A 19,157-nucleotide genomic window follows, 5' to 3' on the forward strand; every position below is an offset into this window, starting at 1 on the left:
CCGCAATGATGTCTGCCCAACCATGGGGGGTAAGGGGGTGGGTAATGAAGATGTTATACTGATTGTTACTACTAGTGATCCGAAACGAACACAAGAACGATCAAGTGTATGAGACTTTAGTTTTGTTCTGTTGATGTAACCATATGCTAACAGAGCTGTAACAATTGAAACGCTTAAATCTCTTGTTCATTTTTTTGTTTTTATTTTTATTTTTGTTTCAAAATCAAAAAAAACAAATTAAAAAAAAAAGCAGTGACAGAGCTGCCATTGAACCATGTCTCAGTGAGAGTGAGGATGGCGAGGTCAAAGTCTTCAAGAAAGTGACAGATGTCAGAGGAGTGTTTGACAGCACAGTGAGAATTGCGGGTGGCTAGGTGTAGCAGGTTGCCACCTTTTTTAAATGTCTTCCATGGTGGGGTACAGGGACGAGGTGCACCCATCGGAGGGGGCGAAGAGGCCACGGAGGTGGCAGAAAGAGGAGTGGCAGCACAAGGGGGGCGAGTTAATGAGAGAGGGAAGACGCTTGCCAAGAAGGAGAAGGTTGGACTGAGAGCCCTGAGCCATGGTAGTGCCATTTTGGTAGACATTAATGATGCATTTGGATAAGTGTGCCAAGAGCACTTCCCATCTGGTTCCACCATTAATGGGTGAAGAGGAAAAAGGGGAGAGGATAGAAACCACGTGGGTAGTCCAGAGGTCGGGAGATGGGACAGCAAAGAGGATGTCTGTTGTAGTCTCTCTGGAGGAAGCATTGACGTAGGTGTCAGCAATGGGAAATCCTGGGTCGGAGAACAGGATGTCATGATCACTACTTCCAAGAATGCAGGACCTGCCCAACATCCTTGGAAGCAGGCTCATAACCTTCATTCCGGGCACCAGCCGGCCCCTATTGGGACCTTTTGGACCTTGTCCTGGCGCCGGTGGCGCCAGGCTCATAAAGATCATCGGTCCCGGCACTGGAAGCGTCGGGCTCATAAGATGTGTAAAAGTGCTTGGGTGGACCTACCTACAGCAGACCATACTGAATACTCACCAACAAGATGACGTCCACATCCTCTTCTGACAGGGACTACTTTCTTACCTGGGTGGGGCAGGCTCCACTCCTTGGATCAGGAACACTGGGACTCTTCTGGAAACTGGAACTCTTTCCTTACCTAGGCGAGGCAGTGGAAGAAGACGCCTAAGCACTCCTGCACACTATTTAAACCACGCCCGATTGATGCAACGTGCTTCGCGTTATTCTGCATCAGCAGCAGGACGATCACCGAGTCAGCTCCAGTCTTCCAGTGAAAACTCCAGCTCCAGCACCTGTGGGAACAAACTCTTAACTTCCTGGGATCCTGTCTTCAGCCGCACCTGCCAGCACAAAATAACAACAGGTTAGCAAAAGCCAACTTAGAGCCAAAAGCCAGCATTTTTACTAACCCGATCCATCCGCATCTTCCAATCCTCATGCCGCATTCCTTGGCAGTCCATCGATCCCTGTAAAGGCAAAGAACATTGATCAGTCATTTTGCATATTTTGATCTGCTTACCTGTGCGACGCGCGCTCCGGATTCCAACAAGCGCTGCATACCCGCACCTGCAAATAAAGAAAGACAGTAAGGAGCGCTTTTAAAACCATCAGCCGCCATTCTACTTACGTGCCTTCACGCGTGCCACCTTCCTACTTACGCGCTTGCACGAACTTTGGCGTCCATGAACCAACGCCTACCGCATCCAAAACCTGCAAGAGAAAAAGAGACATTAAAGAGTGCATTTAAAACCATCAGCAGCCATTCAATTTACGTGCCTTCACGCGCGTCATCCACCTACTTACGCGCTTGCACGTACTTTGGCGTCCATTAAACAACGCCTACCGCATCCAAAGCCTGTAAGAGAAAAGGACTTCATTAAAGGTGTTCAGATACATATAAGGAACCGATCGTGCAGTTAACGACGGCCTTGCGCTCAAAGTTGTCCTCTGCAAGTAAGAGGTTTACAATATCACCAGTGGAGTAACTGGTACCGGCGCCCCTGCACCAGTCGCAGGATGGAGAGCCCAGCATTCACCTACTTAAGGTGAGCACACCTATCCTTTGGGCCTCAAGGAAAGAGAGAGTGAGGAAGAGAAGTCCGTCCAACCACCGTTCATTAACCCCTTGTTCTTCTGCCTGCAGACACCTCACTCTTCAAGTCAGGCATACCGTGAGAAGAGGTCCAGCCCAGGGAACCAGCCGAGTCCTGCGCTTACAATTGAAGACACGGTAACAACCCAGTCAAGATCTGTGCCTCCGTGGGAATCAGGTGAGCGTTACACAGGAGTGCTTTTTTAAATGTTTTCCTTCCAGCCTTTGAGAGAGGGCAGGAAAGGAGATAGAATAGCAATTGGAGTAGATGGGAGAGATGGAGAGCACCATAGTTGCAGGGGTGGGGCGGACGAGCAGAAGGGGGCTGCACAATGCACACACAACTCACCAGGAGGCCTAGCAGGCAATCAGGCGGACACAAGTCAATGCAGCAAATGAAAACAGTAAATCAGAAGTCTCTTTTCTCTTTCTCCCCCACTTTGGGTTGTACCATAGGCTCTGCTGAGTCTTTCTCCCAACTATTTACCAGGTCATTTGGCTCAGTCTTTGGTTTATGAGCCAGTCTGGTTTGCTCCCTGGCATGTTAGTTCATAGCAGGTATTTTTCCTGGATTATCCCACCCAGGAATCTTGTTAGAAGTTCTCTAATGCTCTATATATCTATATCTATATCTATATATATATGTATATATATATATATATATATATATATATATATGTTACAATTGACCTTCACGATTCGGTCAATTGTGAAAAGGTCAATTGTGACCCTTTAAATTCGGTCAATTGTTCATTCGAACAATTGTAAACGAACAATTTGGGTAATTCCGCAAAAACCACAAAGCAAGCATCACTAACTGGTTGTCAGTCCATTAGTGAAGAATGCTTGAATGGTTGGGTTCAGAGGCCGAGCTGTCTGTGCAACAGTGCTGTAGCAACAGGAATGGTACGGGACTAGGTCTACCTAGCTAGGAATGGGTAAGAGTAGCCTGAAGTACTCAGTGACAGCACAGCATGAACACAAATCTCCTCAGTGATTCTCGTTGTCTTCTTTGCACATCCAGTGAGCCACTGGGCCTGTGATGAAAGGGTGAGCCCCAGTGGCATCTGCCACCAACCCTGCCTGGGTACTCTGTGACCTGACCCAGATTTTCCAGACTTGCATCACAGACACACTGTAGATAGACACAAGGTGAGATAATTGGGTCACGTGAAGTCACCCTCTGCCTTTGAAGCAAATCATCTGTTGCTTTGTCAAGCAAAAAATATATATTTAGGATAGCTCGGGGGCAACACCCTTGCTTTTGGGAACAAGAGGCTGGCAGTAAGCGAGATATAAAGGACCAAAGAAAATAATAAAATGGGCTTTTTTGGGGGGTGATTTCATTGAGTGCTTGCTGCTGTTTACATTTTTTAATTTTAAAAAACTGCAACTGCTGTGACCTGCAACACATCCTTCCCCTCAATCTTTCATCTAACAAAGGAAACTGTGCATTACTTACCAAATAAACAAAACAGAATGGTGATGGCTGGAAGGTTTCAAATCATATGCCCACTGGCACAGCTCCTGGAAACCCTCCAGATCATCATTTTTCTGGTTGGGCTTGTATTGGTCAGTTGTTGTTTCCAGTCTGTGGCCAGAGACTAAGCAGGCTTTGGGGTTTTGGCATCTTGGAGATACTTTATCTGTTTAGAACTTAGCCTGAGTGATGTACAATAGTCCAGGTTCAGGTTATTGTGTTGGACGTCTGCTTAAATTCACAGTAATTTGGTAATATGGGCCTATACACACTGACCTTAACGCTACATATGGTGATCCATTGTTGTATGAAATGTATATCATATTACAGTGATATAACCATATTTTTCTCAGTGTATTGAGGACACCATGCTATGTGATGCCACTTCCTGTTTTTTCAAGGGGTGAAAGGCTGTGTGCCAACACTTCCCTTGATGTCATTTTGGGGTGGGGTCAAATGACATCACTTCATGTGATGTCATCCGAGGTCAAGGGTCGTGTTATGTCACTTCAGCTACCCCAGGCATTTTGGTGAAATGACGTCCCAGTTGGGCCTCTTGTTTCTTGCGTACCAGCTTGGGGTTTGCTTGTTCTTGCCCCTCTCAGGGGCTTGGTCTCGTACACGCCGTCTTGGGTTATGGTTTTTGGTAGCCCATCTTGGGTTCTGGTTTCTTGTGTCCCCGCCTGGGGTATGATTTTTTCTGACCCTACTCTGGGGTATATTTTCTGACATCTTACCCATGGGTATGATTTCTGGTAGCCTACCAGAAGCTATGTGTTCGCTTACCCCACCTTGAGGGATATATCTGTTCTCACCTTGCCTTGGGGTATGGTTTTTAGCACTCTGGCTTGGGGTCTTCTGGTCTTCCCGAGCCACTGTGTACAATTTTTTTATTTTGTTGCAGCCCTTCTCTGGCTAATTGGGAGCTATGTGGTAGGCGGTGTCAGCTTGTCTTCGTTTTCTCTCGTCTTCATCGCGGGTAGCACTGGTAGGTCTCTCTGTGCCCCTTTGCAACTCAGTGGTTTGTTTATTGAATTTGTAGAGGGCACTGGACCCAAAGGTAGCAGGGCGCAGCAAGGATATGCAAAGCTTACAAAGGTACATAATGATAAACAGTATACATAGACGAAGGAGATACACAGATTACATAATAAGTAGAACTAAGAGAGGGCCATAACAAATTACAACAAGGTTATTACATTGTAATATGCACAGGTATATAGTGGTATGCCTATATGGTGAATGTACAGGAAATGTATTTACATATTGCTATACAGAGGGTTATACTCAAGGTAGGGTGTCATAAAGTACAACAGTTTAAGGAAAGGGAATTAGTCTTCAGATAGATTAAGGTGGGTGATAAGGTGCTTTCTGAAGAGAGGATAGGGTAGATCGGCTGGCAGCTCAATTGGTAGTGAGTTCTAAAGTTTGGCGGCCTTCACAGGGAAACTGTTGCCGCCGATCTTGGAAGACTTAAACCTTGGTACCACCAGGCACTTTGAGTTGACAGCTCTAGTGGGTCTGCTGGAGGTTTTTCTGGACAGTTTATTGATTAGGTAGCTGGGGGCGGCATTGTGTAATGCTTTGTGTGTCAGAGAGGCTATTTTTAGTTGGATTTTGTTGTGGGTAGATAACCAGCTAAACTGGCATCTAATTGCAGTCATATGCGCTCTTTTGTTAATACCTAGTGCAGCTCTAAGAGCGTTATTTTGTAGAATGTGAAGTTTTTGGATACTGGCTTTGTTAGCACTACTATATATAGGGCATTGCAATAATCCAGTCTGGAGAGGATCCGAGCTCTGGCTAGTATAATGCAGCTGTCATTGGAGAGGAAGGGCTTACCAGCTCTAATAAGCTTGCAAGTGTAAGCCGTGGAGGAGGCTAGCGATTTCAGTTGCTTGTTGAATGACATGGTAGCATCCAGGTAGAAACCTAGAGTTTTTACGTCCTTTAGAGACTATAATATTGTTGCCATCAATGATGAAGGATGAATATTCGTGGCCTAGTTTGGATATGCTGGAAGGGGTGCCAAGAATTATCAACTCTTTCTTGTCATCATTCAGGCATAGGACGTGTGTGGCCATCCATGCCTGAATGATGAGGTAGATCCTATTCACCAGGGCCAAGTCCTTGCCATGATCCCCGGAAAGTGGGAGGAGAATCTGTGTGTCATCTGCATATAGTGTAGGTGACACCCAGACGGTCCAGAACATCGAACAATGGCTTGGTGAATATGTTGTACAAGGTAGGGGACACACAGGAGCCCTGGGGGACTCTGCACATGATTGCGGTAGGGTCGCCCGCTGCTGAGGGGGAGAATACTCTGATGGCCCTGTCACTCAGGAAGGAATCTATCCAGTTGACTGCATCTCGGGAGAAGTGGGCTGCTGTGTCAAGGTGTCTATAGAGGACCTTGTGGTCCACCAGGTCGAATGCAGCTGAGAGGTCAAATAATAGTAGAAGTGCTGCTTTCCCTTTGTCTCTCACCTCATCGATCTGTGTTTTCAAGTCTATCAGTGCAGTTTCCGTCCCATGTAGCGGGCGGAAACCTGATTGTCTACCACCTAGGAGATTGTGTAGCTCAAGGTGTTGCTGGATCTGCGAGTAGGCAACTTTGTCCAAGATTTTAAGAAGAAATGGTACCATCATGATAGGGCGGTAGTTTGTGGCGATGAGAGGGTCTAGAATTTGCTTCTTCAAGAGAGGAGGACCCAAGATTGTTTAAGGTTGACTGGGACGGTGCGTGAGAGAGGCGATGATCAATTTTGAGATGAATGGAGAGAGGTCTCTCGCAGCATCTTTTATGATGTGAGCAGGGCCGACACCTCCTTCACAGTTAGATGGTGTTAGTGATGGGATAGTTTTTTCAACTTCTAGGACAGTAGTTTTAGTGAAGTGGAATCTATTATTATGACCAATGATTTTGGTAGTAGGGGTGGGTTAGTTGGCTGTGATAGGTTCAGGGAGTCTTTCTTATTCTGTATTTTAGTTTGTAAGGTGTTTATCCTGTTGGTTAAGGCTTGTTGGATTTCTAAGCACCAGGTCTTGTTTTTAATGCAGATATCAGGTATGGAGATAGGGGACTCTAGTTCTCTTAGTATTGTGAATAATTCTTTCATGCTGGAGTTGGAATTAGCAATACTTTCGTTATACGAATTTTTGCCAGACAAATTTCCTTTTTGTAATGTGCTGCCGAGGATGATAATTTTGTTTTGTTCTCGCTAGAAGGGCATAGTCGCCATGTTTCACATTTTCTCTTTAATAGTCCTTTAGTTGCGGGGTGAACCATTTGTTGAGGTGTGCTTTGGGCTTGCTTGGCCTTAGTTTTAGGGGTGCAATTTTGTCCAAGGTGGATAGCATGATCTTGTTATATTCCTGCACCAAGGTGCTGGGGTCAAGGTTATCCGGCAGGGAATTTAGGGTAGGTAGGATATTTGGAATCACGCTGTTGATTGTGATGTTCTTTTTCATTCTGGTTAGACACGATGGAGCTATTTGTGGGGCTGGGATAGTTGGTCTGATGGTGGATGGGGTCATGGAAACCAGGTGGTGGTCTGTCCAGGATAGAGGGGTAACGGATGTTATGGTAGCTGTACAGTTATACTCAGCTACCCAGTCTAGAGTTCAACCCTTGATATGAGTGGCTTAATTGACTTTTTGCTTTATTCCTAATGCATTGAGTGAGTTTGCAATTTGTAGGGCCTGCTTATCCAAGGGGTCATTAAATCCTAGGTTAAAATCGCCCAGGAGTAAGTACTTGGGGAAGTCGACTTGAGGTTACTCGCAAGTATGTTTTGCAGGTCATCCTCAAATGTTCCATTGAGCCCAGGAGGTCTGTAAATTATGTGCATGGTGAGTGTTTGGGAGTGATTAAGAGGGAGTTTGATGGAGATGGATTTGCAGGATTGCAAGGTTTGAGGGGAAGCTATTCTCATAGATAGGCTTTCTCTAGAGATGATAGCTATACTGCCGCCTCGGGAGCTGTCTCTATCTTGTCTGGAGATAGTGTATCCCTCTGGGATGGCTAGCATAAGAGCGGGACCTGCGGCGTCGTGTAGCCAAGTTTCCGTTATAGCAAAGAAGTCCAGGTTGTTTTCTGTAATTAAGTCTATGTCAATCGCATGAGCCACTAGAGACCTTGTGTTGAGGAGGGCTCCTTTGAGGGGCTGATTGTCTATTTTGACTTGCTTTGGGCGATGAGAGAGGTTGGTGGGAGCTATGCTCTTGGGGGGGGTGTAGTGGTCTGAGAGGCAATGGCAACGGGAACGGGTGGGGAGAATAAGGCATTTGGGCGTCGTGGTACAGTGAAAGATAGTTTTCTTGTTGGTGGGCGGTAGAGATCTGGTTAGAGTTTAGGAAGTCTGGCACGCAGTTTGAGGTTTCTGTTGGTTGTAGTACATGGGAGCGTGGTGTAATCCCCTATAGTATTGCACCGGATATGATTGGGGCGCTGGGGGCTACTATGGTTAGGAGCCATGGTTGGCAGGTTAAGAAGGTGTGGGCTATACTCTATAGGTATACTTCTGATAGGAGGGACTGTGAAGATGCCGGCAAGGAATTGTAGGGAAGCAAGTAGTAGGATAAGGTAAATGGTACAATGGCCTGACATGTTTAGCAGTATACCAAGAAGTGAGATAGTTCAACACAATAGGCAGAATCAGATTTTCAGGGAGGGCCTAAAACATAGTATGCAGAAGAGACCAGAATGCTGTGGAACCCTCAGTAAAACACAATAGGCAGATTCGACTTTTCCAGGGAGGGCCTAAAACATGGTATACCAAAGAGGCAAAGAATGGCATTCAACTTGGGTGGGTACCCATTTGCAATGTGATATCATAGTGTAGTGTTGTAGAGTAGCACAGTGCCTGGGAGTTAGATGGACAACTGCAATGGAGATGCGGCACGGTTGGCTAGGAACTAAGTCTAAGAGTGACACTATGCACTTGAGTATGGGCAACAGCGCAATAGGTAAGTATAGGCAACACAATATCGCAATAGAACAACATAATGGCTAGGTATGAGTGGCGCAGCCGCTAGACATAATGCTATACATGCTAGGTGTAGGCAATATACTGGCTAGGTGTGGAACACAATAGCAGGTACATGCAGTCTCAGGGCATGGGTGGCACGATAGCTAGGTACTGGATACACAGTAGTAGCATAGATAGTATGGGTATTGCTGTGGCTAGGAATAGATGGCGTGTGGTTGGGCATAGGCTATGAATTCTAAGTATGCAATACAATATACAAGCAAGTCTGCACAGTAAGATGAGTATACAGCGTATGCATAAGCAATATGATAGGGTAGTAATAAATTAGTTCATGTGGGTGGACCCCAGTGGAGAAGAAACGTGGTGTCCGCTTGGTAGGCAGTGGTGCAGACAGCGATCAGTCGTGTCTGGCGAACCTAGTGATGGTACTGGCCACAGAGTATCTAGGATCAGCAGCAATGCAGTACAATACTGTGTAAGTGGCACTTTCTTTAAAGCTGAGAAGTGTGCTTATGAGCGGTTATACAATATCACATGTAAGGTGAACACTAGCACGTGCCGCTTACCAGATAATGTTGGAGGACTGGGACATCTGCTGCTCCTGCAGGGGTCAGATGCCGATTGGTGGAGCTCCTGTTTCACGAGGTGTTGCTACTGAGGACACGATGTCAAGGATCTGGGTGGGAGTCTGGTTATTAAGTAGGCTATGTAGAGGGACAAGGGCAGGGCGGCAGGCCGTGGTGGGTTTCGGGCAGAGGTTACGGGCGACGGCGACTGGAAGAGCTGGACAGGCTGGGACAGGTGAAGTGCCTTTTGCCCGTGCCTTTGTTACAGGCGGCTTCGCCTTCCGGCGAAATGTGATAGGCTACTTGAGCCGTAGAATGGCCAATCAGCTGTAGGGGCGGGCAGCTAGCCGGCAGGGAAGCCGAATTCAAAAATGCATTAAAACGCCAGCCATCTTTGCAGGGCTCGAACCCTCGTGGTTCTCAATGGTGGCGGCAGGTCGGGCAGATGATCTTTCACTTCACTGCTTTCTTACGCATCATATGCCTTCCGTTGTTTCACACGATGCGTGCATGCATCAGTGATTTTTTTCCATCCGGTGAGGTCGGTGCTCGAATGAAGCACCCAAGGAGGGCACATTGGAAAGGGCAGGATCCCCAACCTTACCTGCTGTGTAAAGCAGGTGGTACTGCTCCTGCAGCACAGTGGTAGCTCCGGCTCCGCTGGTATGCTTGTGGGGGTAGGTTCTGGTCCCTTGACCCACCACCGGTCTCTCCTCTTGAGACTGCCTGTGGTTTCCCATGTTTTTCATCGGCTGGTGTCTCAGTATTCCGCTGGGATGTCCATACATTGATATGCCACACCCTGCATAGGTCTGCCTACTGGGACACACCTCCCAGGTGGAGGGCTTTCTGTCCCTGCCGCTCCATAGGCGAGCCATTCTCCCATCACCAATAAGGGTTGTGTGTTTGTCCGACCCAGGAAAGGGGCAGGTTTCTTCGCTCTCTGTTCAAGCATGGACGGTGTCAGAAAGGAGTCGGAAGACCAGTCAACCACTTGTGTATGAAGTTGTGAGTCAGTACAACATTCAATTCCCACATAACTAATAAAACATATCGATTTGGGTTACGGCAGAAACAAATATCCCTAACTTGGGATGGCACCTCCCTACTACCAAAGGGGGTGGCTCTGTCTAGGGAAGAGGGGACGATTCCCTGGATTTGTCACACTAACCACCGGTAGACCTCTGATTGGATGACACTGGGCTTCATGAAGTGCATGATAATGTCCCTATCGCTAACTTGATTAAGCAAGGCTAGTCCTGGTCCTATCAGTGGGCCAGAGCATGGACCAAAATGTTGAAGCATTCTTTTAGAAGACTGAAACCTGTTTTGTATTCACTGATGGAAACTATTGTGTTCTCCATTAGCCCATATCTTGTAGTGCTTGATCTGATAGTAGACCCATGATTGCCATGTGCTCAATTCTCATGAGCGACTGTAAATGTTGGTTTGAGGGTGGGAATATGTTTTTGGTTTACTTTGATACCTACATGGAGCCCTGGCTTTTTGCAAAGGTGGATTTGTGTGAGCGATCTTCAAGGTTATGTCCTGTTCAAAGCCCGTTTCAGTGAGCATCATTTCAGCCTTTAAAATCTTCAGGGATACATGCCCAATGTTATAATGTCAGTTAGAATGGGTCCTTAAAACACTTGTGTATAGGGGCATTACAAATAACAAATCAATCCTTTATAAAAGAAATTGCTCGCATCAGCGCAGGTTAAAGTTTTTTTTTTAATGATCGCCGTGATTTTTGTAAAATTGGGTATTGACCTTTTTATATAACTGTTTTACTTTGATATCCGCAAAGGGTCAATGCTATGTAAATTATCACTCGCCAAACTAACAGCGAATAATGCATTTATCTGGCACAATTTTATAGTTGTTTGTGTTTTTCCTCTGTAAATGAGTAAAACAAATAGATACAGCGCTGTAAGATAAACGAGGCAATTGCCTGTACCCACTTGCACTTCTCGCAAGCCCCCGGATTCTGCCTCCCATTACCCCTACCAGTGAAGTTTAACAATTAAACGTACACCTAACAAAAACGCCTTTTCATTAAATACTCAGTTATGCTTACTGAAAAGTCCTTCAATGCAGAGCACTGTCACCAAAAATCAAATCGAAGCCTGGCAATATGCACTGAGCAGTGGGACTATTTGCATAACTAAACCTAGGTAAGGTCGGCCTGTATGCACCGATGACAACGTCGCAACAGTCCGCCTTCTGGGTAAGTCGTTCTTTTCATAATGATTTCAGGCTGAAATGACTGTTGGTAAACAATCTTTTGTCTGCATGCTGTTAACTGTTTGTATGACCTGCCATTCCAGAAGCGATTAGTTGATGTAGGCAGATTGTATGCAACTGTCTTTTGGCTAATAGCTAGCACTCTTATGATAATGTGAATAATTTGTATCTACTGCAGCACGAGATTATTTGAATAATCTTCTTTTCTACATAAGAGAAAATCATGTCCATTTCATCAACATTAGTAAAGGCAAGTATGTCATATTTTGTCATTACGCTAATGCATTTGAAGTAAACTCATTCGTTTATTTTTAAGATCCGGCGAGGAAGGATGCTACCCGGATCTGACAGAGTTTTGTGAAAAGAGGCTTGAAAGTTTGGATCCAAAAAGCAGAGCCCTTCGAAAAGACAAACCTGCAGCGACAGCAGCCAGTTTTCCATCTGAGGAGTGGCAAGCAATTGAAGATGATGTTGAGGTACATAATTTCTTTAAATTGCTGCCACGTTTCCGATGTCTTATATAGTGGGATTTATCTCTCAATTTTTTTTCCTCTAAGTTAATCAAGAGCATTTCCTTGCAAATGTTGCACAGTGAAATAGCCCTGAAATATAGTTTTGGTCGGTGGCACCATGATGGTTGCGAGGGTGAGGCATTCTCCTGTGAGGCAAGTCATGATGGATTTTCCAACAGTCTTAGACATGGTAGTGATGTTGCTGTGCTTCAATGACTGCCACTGGTCAACATTGTGCTTGTTTAGACCATTGATTGGGGATTTCCCTTCTTGACAAACAAGTAGCAATGCATTTCTGTGCATAAAGCTTTTAATCCGGATCTGCTCAAATACTTCTTGCTTAAATGAATAATTGGGAAACTGAAAAATGTCCACTCTTGAATATTAGCAGCAATTGTACCATCTATTGATGTCAAGAGTTTCAAAGGGTGTGGCAATGCAACATATTAGGATATTAGACCAGGAATAATATTGATGATACATTGGTAATTTTATATATTCATTCTGGATTCCCCCAGCTTCTAAGTGCTATAATAATCAATTTCACTGTTAGCCACTCATGTTGCTCACATTATTCACTTGGGCCGAGGGTGATGGGGAAGCGCTGTCTACTTGACTGGGGTATTGAATATATGGTGCACTGCATTGTCTTGTTCCCAAGGCAAGAGTGTTGCACTTGAGCTATCATCCTAGCATATATTTTAACTGCTCTATTCATAGTCTTTGTGGTCTGGTGGTCTTTTGTCATCAAGTGCCCCAGTCTCCTGCCACAATGGTTATAATATCTGTTATCTATTTCCAAACTAAGTTAATTTACCAGGGACCGATAGTTGAGTTCAGTCTTATTTTTCAGGACTCGTTGGGGATGTCACTTCTCAAAAGTGCAAAGTTATTCACTTTGAAATATACACCTCTGACAAGAGCGTTTCACTTTCCTCAGTTCAGAGAATTCATAGCCTTTCCTTTAGAGGTGCTGGAAATGCAGAGTGCTCACAATGTTACAGTACTCCACAGCCTCTCGCTCTGAGGTCTTTAGAACATGTACTTAAATTCCCACAGTACAAAATTACTTCACACTTTTCAACCTCTCCCTCAGCCATATGGAGTGTGGACCCTAAATCCCAACATGCTATGCCTTTTCTTTTTCTTCATAGAGTAGAGCCTCTTGATCCATCCTGGCCCAAGACTCTCTGTGTCCAAGTTCCACGGCCCATCAAGTTTTATTTTTGTTTATTTTCGGAATCCCCCTCTTAGTTGCACCAGTTGTTTCATCTTCTATTGACCTAGGGTTACTTCAGTTTCTCTTCATTTTGATTCTGCTCCTCATTTGGGCTCTTGTTTTGTATCCTGTACTAATGTTGCATCTGCTCTTCTACGTCTATGGCCCTGTCCTCTATGGTTTCTATTTTGTCATTTCTGTCTCCTGGCGATTTTCAACCTTTGCCTTGGTTCAGCCTACATGAACTTCCCTCGGGCCCGGACTCTAGCCCCTGCTATGTTGTTCCTCAGGACAACGGCTGTCCGCCTTATCTCTACTGCTGATCACCTCAGTATTGGACATGGGCAAGGCCATTCCCTCGCTTGTCCAGGTTTTCAAACCTAGCTCTTCAGCGCCCACCTCTTCCTCATACAGTTCAGAAGCAACATGCGTTTCCTGTATACCATCTTCTCCACTCTGGCTGCCCTTTAATTGCGTTTTACAGGCTCCCATCTAACCCATTTTTGAAGCATAAACAATTGTTAAATAACATGTTAACTTGAGAAATAGTGGATTAGGAGAGAATGCAAAATTGATTTATTAGAATGTCTTACTAAAGCCAGTTGATTTTGTGCATACCTTCACAAAGACGAGTTGAACTTCACTTAAGTGCATTGACGTATGGGAATGAAGAAGTCCTCTTTATAATTCTCAATAGTCGAATTTCTGGCAGTTGATGATCAGTCTTACACCTGTAATTTCTGCCCAACAGTTAGGTAATTTGGTTCTGGTGTTAGAGGACATTTGCCACGTTATATCTGTTTTAACCATGCCATGCTGAGACGCTAACGTCTCTATTGATAATGGACAGAATATAATGCAGTTACAACCACTCTGAATTGTCCAACAGTATTATTTTTTTATTTTTTTATTGAGAAAGCACTATCCATTTTTGTTTTTGATCTTAAAATCCCTTTATTTGAAATGGTTTGGGAAATTGTGATGACGCAGATGAATATGTTAATTACTACCTTGTGCCCAGATGTCCACCCCAGTACCACAAAGGTAAGAAACGTTACATTCTGAGAAAGTCAGATCACCCCATACATCTAGGGGTGGTTGAGATTCTGAGTTAAACTGAGCTCTGTGAAACAATATGCTTAACCAAAGTTAACGTTCGTGCAATGTACCATATACAATTAGTTGAATTGAGCAACACAAATAAGGACTAAACATTGTTTGCAGAGTGCACAAATAATGTGCAATATTTATTTTATTTTTTACATTCATGAAGCGCACAGGGCAGCCCTTGCACATTATGGCGCTGTTACAGACAAGCTTACTTAGTTGCAGAGATGAAACGGACACATAAAAGATTAACATAGAGCAGTTCGAGGTTCGTACGGTTACAGGCAAACCTGGTAACTGTACATGAGTTAATAATTCAATGGAATTACCGAGTTGGCAGAGTGGTGCTGGGTTGTGCCTGTGTGTCTTAGATGAATAACCTTGTTTTCATATATAAATAGTGCAACATAGTAGAAAGGGACAGGAGGTTCCTGTGTACCAAGAAAGGGACTTGTTACAACGATAGAGCAGTTGGATTATAGGTAGAAAAGCTGCTGAATACACAGGGAGAGACGACATCGTATGGCAGACATATTAGATGAATAGACAGAGCTACAGATTGCCAATACGGAAACAGGACGACAGGAGTGCAGCCATTTTCCTAACACAGAGCCTGCAGCGGCCTCAGAACTAGCAAGGCCTCAGAACTCAAGAATCTGAATTTACAAAAAAAAATGTATTCTAGAAACTCGTGCAGAGCCCAGACAGCAGCTCATGGCCAGAGCCAAGGTATAGAACAAGGAAGGGAGTAATAAATTAATAGGTCAAGCAAGAGATAACGGTTCCCAGGATGAGAAGTAGCAGACTCCCAAGATAATCAATTTTAATAAAAGCACAAACAACTATTGATGTCCAGGAGCATGAGATCAGTAAGTCAAAAGACTTTAGAGAAAGTAACGGAATAGTGTCCACAATATGTATGTTAGAATTAGCTAAAATCTCAATAAATGGAACGAAATACACTCTTGACACCTGTGCCCTAAAACGTGATCCAGATATGGAAAATCTGGCTATTCATTACGAGCCAAACATAGATGAGACACTTGCAGAACTTCCTCAGCACGCACAAAGCCACCAGATGGCACACAAGGCTGAGTACAAAGTATAGGGAAGGCCTCATCGCCTCGGTACGATTAGAAGTATTGTTTAATTGGAAGTATGTCAGACCGCAGAATTCTCTTTTTCCACTTATGTCTCGCTCTTATCTTGACGCCTTATCAAGGTGTCCAAGGTTGGTAAGCTAGATGCCAACCAATGAGGTCGCTTGCCATACCGCCTCTGATAGATAATGTTGACCAATTGGCTGTCTATATAATGATGTTTTAGAAATAGTATTGCTAGTGGTATGGGTCCTGATGGGGCCATCAGATAGGTATCAACCAATAGAGTAACTAACCCCTATGCATCCTATATGTAGTTCGAGCCATTAACCACTCACTTCCCCGTAGGTTTCGCAAATTGATGGTGTAATGTGACGTCACTGCTGAAGCTAAAATGGCATATAAGCAGGCAGTGTATTCTTATCATGGCACGATTAAAGAAGCAAAGTCTTTTTCTATTTTCTTTGCCAATCTTATCATTTACGCATTTTACTCCTCACGTGAGTTCTTTAGAGTTGCAAAAGGGCTATCTTCACTGCCCCCATCAGGAAGTCACTCTTCTGGATCCCAAACTCAGGGTGATGCAATCAGTTCCTTCTTTTCAGAGAAAATTCGTAAAATGAAGCAAGTTTTTGTTACTGACATGCAGAACTACCATGAGTCCACATGCGGGACTACTTCACCTATATTGACCAGCTCTGTGAGACCGGTTACTGACGGGACAGTGGTCATTGTGCTTAACAAGTTTAAGTCCGCTTCCCCCATGGACCCATTCCTCTTCACATTCTCCAGGTTCTTCCTAAATAATTCATACGTTTGTTCACTGCGGCTCTTCAGCATTCCTTCTCATCTGGTACTATTCCTCCTCCCTTGAAACATGTACTTGTCACTCCTCTGCTAAAAAAAGTCTCACTTAGACCCATCTTTAGCGGTCAACTATCCTCCTATATCCCTCTTTCCAGTTCTTATGAAACTCATTGAGGCGATCATAACACCTTGGCTTTCTCGCTTCCTGGAAGCTAATAAAAGTTTACACTCTTTTCAGTCAGGTTTCAGACCATGTATGAGTATGGAATCTGTCATGGTCTCGCTGTTAGACGGCTTTGCGCTGCTTCTGGACCGTGGTGAGGTCAGGGTGCTGATTCGCCTTGCCCTCTCTGCGTCCTTTGATATAGTTGATTATGCGATTCTCTTGCAACGACTGGAGCAGGCCGGCATTTCGGGAATTCCATTTGCATGTCTTTCCTCTTTTCTAGCAGATTGTTTGCAAACTGTATCCTTACGGTCCTGTAATTCTACCCTGACTGCTCTTTCATGTGGTCTCCTCCAGGGTTCTTCTCTTTCTCCACTTATTCTACTAAAAGTATATCTCTGCAAGAAAAGGGGCTTGAGCCCTGCCCCCCCCCCACAGGAAGTGATTTCGTTGGTGGCCGCCACGAGGGGAGTGCCCGGGGCGCACCCGCTCCAAGTTTTGGAGCAATTCAGAGCGTCTTAGAGCTGAACGGCTGAGCTAGCCATAGGGGAAGCAGAGGCGGGAGAAACGGAGATCCCTGACCGGTGGCAGAGTTTCAAGAGAGGGCACGCAGGGCCTGGCGGGTCATGTCCTCGGTGGGTGACCTGGTGATAGGCTCCCTTAATGTAATAGGACTTAATTCTCCTGCTAAAAGATCAATGACCATGTAGGAATTCCAAAGGACCAAATTCGATATCTTAATGTTACAAGAGACACACTGACTGTGGGGGAGGGAGTCGCGCCTGGGGCCGGGATGGGGAGGGGAGTTTTTTTTTGTGGCTTCCAGCGAGGAGAAAAAGGGAAGAGTGGCGATTGTACTCTCAGCCCGGCTGGGGCTGGTGGTGGATGGGATACAGAAGGACCCGGGGGGTCGATTTCTATTCAGTAAAGGATCCTGTTATGGCGAAAGGATGACTGTGTGTTCGCTCTATGCCCCTAATGTGGGACGGGTGTATTTTTGGGAGGGTGTCAAAAGCGACTGGAGTCTCTTTGTGTAGGGCCGCCTGGTCGTGGGGGGAGACTTTAACATGGTCTTAGACCCGGTCAGAGATCTCAAGAAGATGGGTGATGAGAGGGGCGACAACCCAGGCAAAGCGACCTCCAGAAGGTTTGGGAAAATCAAACTGGAGATGGGCCTTACAGATGCCCTAGTGGAGGGAGGGGGCGATAGACCCTCTACCTTCTTCTTGGCGGTCCACAACTCCTTCTCTAGGATTCATTTGATACTGGTGGATACTGAAGTGAAGGCCCAAGTTGGAGATTCTAGTGTCATACCGGTCCCATGGTCGGACCATGATATGGTCAGAGTGGTGGTGGAACGACCTTGGTCAGAGGCCCTCTGGAGGGTGACGCTGCAATGACTTTTTGCTGAAGGATCGGGATCTCTCCAAGATTAAACTATCGGAAATGTCTGACTACTTTTCCTTTAATGACCATGGAGAGGTTGGGGTGCAGACTCTCGGGGAAGGCTTCAAGGCCACTTTGCAGGGGGGACGGAGGGGTCCTCACCAGGCTAGATTCCCAGAAAAGGACGCAGAACGCAAGAAGAAGAGCTAAGGGAGAAGATCAGGGAACTGCAGCCAGGCGGTTCAGGGGGTGCCTACCTTACACCAAGTAGGGCGGCTAAATTGCAGATGTATAGGGCAAAACTCGAGGCCATTCTAGTTCAGGGCCCGGAAAAGCAGCTGCTATTTCTAAAGCAGAAATACCATGAGCGGGGGGAAAAGGCGGCCAAAATCCTGGTTTGGAAGCTAAGGGAGGAAAGGAAAAGAAAGACGATGGGGGCTATTAGGGGAGAGGGGTCCAGGGAGGTGCACGATCAGTGGGGGAATAGAGAAGGAATTTGTGAACTTCTATGAAAATCTCTATTTATGTGAATTTACTGGCAGTGGTGAACAGATGGCTGCATTCATGGACCCCTTGTCTTTTCCGGGCATATCGAGGGGAAGCGTCTGAAAGGCTGGGGGCCCCTATCTCTGAGGAGGAGATTATGCGGACAATTAAGGGGATGAAGCCAGGGACCACGCCTGGGAGTGATCAGTTCTCTATTCTCTATATAAAAAAGGTTCAGATCTACGCTAGCACCATACTTGGCCAGAGTGTTCAACAAGGTATTATCGGGTGGTGCCATGCCAAGCTCAGTGCTGGAGGCCACGATAGTCACAATACACAAAGACGGCAGGGACCCAACGAGATGTGCCTCTTATCGGCTGATCTCTCTGCTAAATAATGACAGAAAAATCATGGCCAAAATCTTGGGCTCTAGACTGGAAACCCTGCTGCTTTCCCTAGTTCCAGGGGATCAGGTGGGCTTAATACAAGGGAGACGGGGTTCAGAAAATATCCGAAAGACCATCAACCTTATGCATCAGCTGACCCAAGGGAACAATGCCTGTCTGATCGAGATTGACTTGGAAAAGGCCTTTCACAGGGAGGAGTGACCGTTTATGAAGATTGTGCGGGGGAGGATGGGCCTGGGTCACAGTATTTTGAGATTGGTGGATGCCCTGTATGTGCAGCCCATGGCATGCATACCGGTCAATAATGTCCTGTCTGACTCCTTCCGTCTGACGCGTGGCACCTGAATGGGGTGCCCACTGTCACCACTATTGTACGATCTCACGATGGAGCCACTTGCTATCATGATCAGGGTGAACTAGAAGATCAAGGGTATATGAAGCGTTGAGGTGGAGTTGAAACTATTCCTTTTCACAGATGACATTCTAGGTTATCTTATGGAGGGGGGCTCCTCCCTCCCCAAACTCTTGGAGCAAATTGAGAGCTACAGACGCCTTTCAGGCCTCAATATAAACGTGGA

At 45.5% G+C, this 19,157-nt stretch overlaps 1 protein-coding gene across 1 annotated transcript in view; it reads left to right on the top strand.

Annotated features, from left to right (window-relative positions):
- The window catches only part of SPAG1 (sperm associated antigen 1), a 1,725,603-nt gene that overhangs the window by 167,338 nt on the left and 1,539,108 nt on the right, over positions 1-19,157 (top strand). Inside the window, exon 3 of the mRNA XM_069621435.1 lies at positions 11,706-11,865. Coding sequence (XP_069477536.1) covers positions 11,706-11,865 — 160 coding nt within the window. The remainder of the gene's footprint in view (positions 1-11,705; positions 11,866-19,157) is intronic.

This window comes from Ambystoma mexicanum, chromosome 5q (assembly GCF_040938575.1).
Source record: "Ambystoma mexicanum isolate Mex_15411 chromosome 5q, UKY_AmexF1_1, whole genome shotgun sequence".
Classification (NCBI taxonomy): Eukaryota; Metazoa; Chordata; class Amphibia; order Caudata; family Ambystomatidae; genus Ambystoma; species Ambystoma mexicanum.